The following is a 7,155-nucleotide window of genomic DNA, read 5'->3' on the forward strand; positions in this document are numbered from 1 at the left end:
GGTAAATTGCACGTTCATTTGCCTTTTAGAAAAACATCAAACCTATTTGCAACTGATTAACCTTATTTCGGTAGTAGGTATAATAATAATCATGTCGCCTGCTAGTACAATTTAAACGAAAAAAATCTAAAATTATTTAATTAATTATAAATTCCATTTAAGTATTATCATTATCCGATGTTGTTAGATCAGCTATATAATAAAACATAGCCAGTCCACAAACTTAATAAGCTTGCGTTAGCATGCGCATATGCGAGCTTTATATACATGCGATACATATTTGGAGTGCATTATCATAATAACGTGCGCAACTTTAGATTAAACTGAGCTTATAATTATACCGAGCTTATATAAGCTGAGCGTAGCTTCTAAACAGCTTTGCTTTTGACTTCAAAAAAGGACATTATAATGTGTTTATCCTATATTTTCTTGTATTTTCTTAATGGTCTTTTCAATTCATAATTTTGTTACGATGACTTTAAAAAATAATTATTGCTTTAAAAATAAAAAGACATATAGTATGATTAAAAGTACATTGTTTAGTTCTAGTTAACATTATGTAAACTTGAGTTATTTTTGATGGCTTGACGGTTCGTAGGTGGTAGAACCCTTTGTGGTTCGACTCCGGCAGCACCACCGCCACACCTATTTCTACCTAATAACAGCAGTATTAGGCGGTGCTGTGTTGCGGTTTGAAGAGTGTGGTAAGTGACACTTTTCAGAGGCGTTCCAGCTTAGTCCTCAGGAGTAGCGGCGCATCTGTGGCTGACCTCAGGTAGGAATATATAATCCTATCTGGGGTTGATTACAGTTGTCCATGGGCGGCAGTAGCCACTTACCACCAGGTGGACTGCCTGCTCGTCTGCTACTCCTATATTATAAAAAAATACACATAAATGCACACTACAAATCGCAATGCGGTCCCAAATTTGATCAGTCCTGATCTATTTTAATAAATCAAGTATCTCGTAGGTTCATTACATACTTGAAAATTTGAATCTCAACACTCCACAGCGTACATATCATACAAATCAACTCAACACCGACCATAATTACATAGGTCTCTTACACACTTGGCATATAAACGTGCAGTTCCCGTGGTCACTTGTCCAACAAATTGGCGCAACAAGGTTACAGCGCTTCAGAATTACTCTCGTGTGGGAATGTGGCAACGTCAGTTATGTATCTCGTGAGTGAGCCGGCTTATTTCGAATTTGATTCATAAACGAGCATTCGCTTATATGAAACCAGGGTTAGCGCGGTATTCTGGGAATGGTTAGGCATTAAACGCGTTATCCTTGATTCGCTTTTACTTAACGCTCCTATGCAGTATTAGATGCGGGGGCGGCTATCTGATTTTCCATTTTGATATGCAACCGTGTATAATTGTACGCACTTATGCCCGTTAATGACCAATCTATCCAAAGTTTTTTCTACCAAAGATCGACATTTGGCAATCACTCCACATTAAGAATTGTCAAATTCCAATCTTTCGTAAGTAGAATTTAGATAGATTGAGTATTAATAACGAGAGCTAACTGCCACAATATGAAGAGGAGATGCTGCCCCCGTGGTTACCCGCTAGTGTATATGAGGGGCTAGTACCTGTAGTCCTCGATATATAATTACTTATGAAAGTAAATAAGCAAATAAACTTGCAACTACTCCACATTTTTTGAAAATACTTAAAAGGACGGGTCCGTGAAGCTAAACAAGGCCATTGTAAGATACCTAAAATTGACTCCTACTTTCATGAAATTATATATTTTTTATCAGATTTCTAAATTCGTATTTGTAAATTGTCATTTCGTTTTCGTAATTGTAATTGTATTTGTAATTATATGACAGTCTTAGTTCCACAATCAGTTCAAAACGACATAATTCGTGAATAAAACCTTTAATTCCTAAACAATAATAGTATTTACATTCTACAAAACTTATTAGGTATATAATAGTTTACGCGTACATAAATCTATATAAGTATGGATTCGCCATTAAAAACAAATATTAATAATACGTAACGAGACAAAATAAATAATGAAATAATTTTACTCAAATCAATATATGAGTAAAGTTAAAATTCGGAAACAAAAAAAAATCATTCATTTTCATTTTCAAAAAATTCAGATGATATTAAATCTCGTCCTTATATCCTTTCAAAGATTGCTTGTTCATCTTCACAAAGAGATCCCAGAAGGTGGATCTGCTGTGGAAAGGTCTGGTTCCCATAGACAAATAGAAGTTGATGTTGAGATAGTTCAATGAATCCTTGGTCACCGGCAACCACTTTTCTGGCAAGAGATCGGTCGTGACTGGGGTAGGATCGCTGGAAGAAGTAAAAATTAAAAATATTATCTAGACAGAAAAATATTATTAGGTTTACAATCGTTAACTACTAATTATTTTTATAAATAATCATTTCTCTCGCAATTTAGACAAAGCTAACGACACCTTATATGTTAAAATTCATCGAGCCGCTTGGACGGTAGAACCTGCCAAAGAATGAGACATACATAATCGAACATGCGTTCGAAAAAAGTCAAGTCCTATAAATTGCAGCTATGACTCTTTGTTCTCTAAATTCTATCTTGCAATGTCTTTCAAAAATTGTAACTATAATTACTACTACTTTCTATATTTTCTACTATTTACAGCTTCTCATATTCATAATTAAGATGGCCGGGGATCGAACCCGGAACTGAATACATATTGGAACATTATAAACATATCCACTCAATGCTGACGGTCGATAAGATACGATAGATCTTACTTCTTCTTTTGATCATGAATTGCGAAATATCATCATAGAAATATGTCAAGGTTTAAACGGATATCAGATTTGTATTTATCTTTTATGTAAGTCCATCCACCTGACTTTCGGTGACGTGGTCACTGCATTGAACTTGCTTTCAATTCCACGAATAAAACTAGTATTATACACCACAAATGCGAATTCTGAAGCCAAAATCAAAACTTGTTGTATGATCATAGAGTCGTACGTCCTAAAAATATGTTTGGATGTTCTAAATAGAATTAGAACTGTACAGTTTTATATTAACTCACCCATATTTAGCGAAGTTAGTCCACAGTGTAGTCATTCGGTCAATTGTAACCTGGTCATCCGGAGTTATATTGACGTCATAGGATATGTCAAACAGATACGCGATCTCATCAGCATGAGCGGCACCACCTGCATGGACATTATACCTCTTCTTCAATAAATTTCTTTCACCAACATATGAGAATACGTAGTGGTAGACAGCGGCAGCATCGTTATTTAAATATTTCTGCACACTTCTATGCACTGGATGGTTGAAATAAAAGTCTGACGAAAAATCAATCAATTGCCATTTAACAAATTCAGACACTTTTTCATCTCCAATGTAAAAATGACGAACGAAATCTGCCATTTCGTCAAGATCATCGCCAAAGTTATAAGCTGATGCTAGGCTGGTTTTAAATACATTTTCTTCATTTTCGTACGCTTCCGATTCTTTGTTAACATACTGCAATAATTGCTCATCATCATTGTATCCCGTTAAAATGGGTATGGATTTAGCTTTCGGGATTTCAGTGTTTATTGGATAATCTGCTACGAACTTTTCGACACCTTCGAAATCTTTTTCAACGCAAGGTCCAAATGTAAGGGACAATTCTTTAGTTGCCCCAATAATAAGTTCAGGACTGATTCCTGCGAGGAATGATAATGCTTGATCAACGTCTTCGGTGTCAAGGCCAAGATGCTTAGACATCTGCAGCGGTGTTGAGGAATCAGATTCTATAATAGCCCACGGTGAGAGAGCAGCACCACTTTGCATTATTACTTTACTGAACAGATTTTCTTGTTCTGACATCAAGTGAAGATCCACTGAAACTGCACCGGCGCTTTCTCCAAAAATAGTAATTTTATTGACATCGCCACCAAAAGCATTGATGTTGTCCTTGACCCATCGCAAAGCACTAAGTTGGTCTTTCAGCCCTTGGTTTCCAGGAACATCTGGTGTATCGAGACACATAAAGCCATACGGGCCCAGGCGGTAGTTAAGTGTTACCAAGATAACGTCATGACGTACTAGGAACCTTGGGCCGTAGAGGAATCTACCAGCATACCCAATTTGGAAGCCACCGCCATATATCCAGACTAATACAGGTAGCGGATTCTTGGTGGTAGCGGTATTTGGCACATAGATGTTAAGGTGCAGGCAGTCTAAGGAACCCTTGATAGTATTGCTTAATTCTTCAACTTGAGGGCATATTGCTGAGTCGTCGAAGGCCTCGAAAGTTTCTTCGAAGTTTGGTTGTGGGAGAGACGGCTGAAAAATCAATTTAAAACAAATTACTTAAATCAATACTTATAACCCCACGCTGTGTTTGTATAGAGGAATCTTAGTCACAGAAAAAAACGAGTACAAATACACCCGGCCTCAGAATTGAAATCATAATTACACATTCAGATGTCTGCCTAACTGGATATCAAATTATGAAATCTGCGTGCGAAACCAATATAATAGAGATTATTTCAAAACATTGTAAATAAATATCTAATAATCTAATTTTGAAGTCAGTAGAACCCTTCGTGGTGCGAATCCGAAGGCATTACAACATAGTCCTCAGAAGAAAAAAATAAAATTCAACTCACCCCAAACGGATTACTCTCATTGACCTTCGCGTACGGAATTCCTAAAAACATTGAGTAATCTCCATCACTAGCCCTTAATCCCCTTATCAGACCTATTTTGGTATCAACCAGGGGATCCAAACGGTTCCTGGCTTCAGCAAGACCGAGTAACAGTACTGATAGCAACCACCACATCTTGAGGTTGGAAAACATATGATTTAAGATTCCGTTTATATCTGGAGGTTATCAAAAACTAGTTTATGCTTGTGACTTTACCTGTGTGATAACGTTTTGAAGATCATGTATGTATATTAAATCTATTTACGTATAGCATTGTTCACAGATTGTAATTTTTTTTCTTGAAATTAGTATCGTATCTTTTTTTTCAAGGTAGAACTAGAAATAGCTAATAATTTGCTACTTGTTATATACTTTATATTCGGTACCATTCTACCAATTAGCAATTTGAAAATTACCGACAGATAATAAAATTATATCTATATGTACGTATCAACTTCATATATTTATGTATACAGAAATAGATAAATATGTCATCAATACATCCACTTAAGATTATAATATCTGCTGAGATACGGAAAATATCAATGTTTTTCGGATTAGGGGTATTTCGGATACGAACTACTGTATATATTATATGTATATTTGTATATATTATTCCAATATAAATATATACATATGTGTATATGTTATTTCTATACATATATTTATTTTAAATAATATCGTGGTTGCAAACGACCATTCACCTGTAGCACTACCATGAGTTGGCATAGAAACGCCACTATAGAAATTGTAAATAGAAAACTATTGTCATTTTGCTAGTGAATAACATAACTACTCGTACTATCGTTACGGTATTTCTTGACAACGTCTGTCAAATTAATGACTCATGGGACCGAATTTGTATGGCAATAGATCATAATGACATTCGCTAGCGATTTGATTTCGATAGGTTTTTTACGTATCGAGTTACGCCACTACGGATTTTAGTTCTACGAGTAACCACCAGAGGCGCTGTACAATTTTTCATACATTTATTTTACGCAGTCGCTAGCGAGTAATACTTTTGTAAACTTATGGTAGTGCTACTGATAGCTAGATAGATAGCTACTGTCGCTCACTGACATCTTCAATCAATCGCCGATAAGATTAGGTTCCTGCTTGAGGTCGGCCACAAATGCGTTGCCTACATCGGTCTGATCCACAAAGAGTTCCGAGTTCAATCCCTGGATAGACATCTATTTTTTATCTTTTGTGCGTCCATTACACCCACTTGCTCCTAATACAGGAACTCATGGAGCAAGGTTATTAATAGTCACTTTATTGTTAATAACATCTGATTTACTGATTTAATAACATCTCCTTAACAATTGTTTGCGTAGTAGTTAGCAACGAACTTATTTCATTTACCTTGTATGAAAAGTTGTTAAGTTGTTTTTCCGTGAACTGTTATGACATAAAAGCAGTAAAGTTTAATTTGTATTTTTATTTAGGATATTAATTAAAGGGTAGAGAAAATCTTCGTATTTATACTGAGTCTACAAGTTACTTTATTAGCTCGTATAATTAGATAACTTTTAACATGCGTTAGTAATCTAGTATCTAGTAGTAGTAGTAGATAGTAGTAGTAATAAGTATCAATCTTAACCAATTTTTGCCTCAAAGTTCGAAATTTAATAATTATTGTCTACAAAATTTGTAAGACACAACCGAACGTAATTATGATTCTACTTAAATTATAGTAGGAATAAGACAAGACATGACACATTCCAACTTAGTCAAGCCGTCTTAAAATCCACCTTTTTGTTCCACCTGCAATCCGCCTAATTCCTAAAATAATTGTCGTTAGTAGTGATGATACGTCAGAATCTATAAAGCTTATGCAACGTGCACTTAATCTAATACACACATACATTCTCCAACATCGGAATGGAGAAGCTACGTCATAAGCCGAAAAGCCGAAAAGCATAAGCAGTCAATCAGATTTGAACTCGGAACAACGGGTCAGTGAAACCACAATCCGATGGAACAGCGTATCGCCATTAGAACTTACTAATCCTGCTGAAACCCTTTGGAAAACTCTAATATAAAGAGGAAGGGATATATTGTGTTATTTTGTTACATTCTTATATTTTATACACAACTTTATAAATTAGGGTGTAAAATATATAAGTAGTGATAGCCTAATGGTTGAGAAATACAGGTTCTTGATCAAGGGGTCTGAGGTTGAAATCCCAGGCACGCACCTCTGATTTTTTAAAGTTATGTGCCTATTAGAAATTAATTATCAAGTACTTAAACGATGATTAAATGGCTTATTTCTCTTTAATCACTCGTATTTCTGTCTCAAAACAGCACCATTGTTGAGTTGTGTTCCGCTTTGTAAGGATACATAATTGTCCGAGGCATTCTAATTTAGTCCTCAGGGGTGAGAACGCTTCGGCAGCCAACCTCAAGTAGGAATCTAATTTTATCTGGGGTTAATTACAAATCCATGTGCGGCAAACCACCGGCGAGTC

At 35.6% G+C, this 7,155-nt stretch overlaps 1 protein-coding gene across 1 annotated transcript; it reads right to left on the reverse strand.

Moving 5' to 3' along the window:
- Positions 1-2,133: 2,133 nt before the first annotated feature.
- LOC140750142 (bile salt-activated lipase-like) lies at positions 2,134-4,813 on the reverse strand. Its single transcript, XM_073083532.1, has 3 exons — positions 4,640-4,813; positions 3,064-4,313; positions 2,134-2,326 (listed from the first exon to the last, which is right to left on the reverse strand). Exons 1-3 carry the CDS (start codon positions 4,811-4,813, stop codon positions 2,134-2,136), a joined length of 1,617 nt encoding a protein of 538 aa, XP_072939633.1.
- Between the last annotated feature and the right edge of the window lie 2,342 nt (positions 4,814-7,155).

This window comes from Epargyreus clarus, unplaced genomic scaffold (assembly GCF_041222505.1).
Source record: "Epargyreus clarus isolate Ecla_fem2 unplaced genomic scaffold, WU_Ecla_fem_2.2 ptg000019l, whole genome shotgun sequence".
Lineage (NCBI taxonomy): Eukaryota > Metazoa > Arthropoda > Insecta > Lepidoptera > Hesperiidae > Epargyreus > Epargyreus clarus.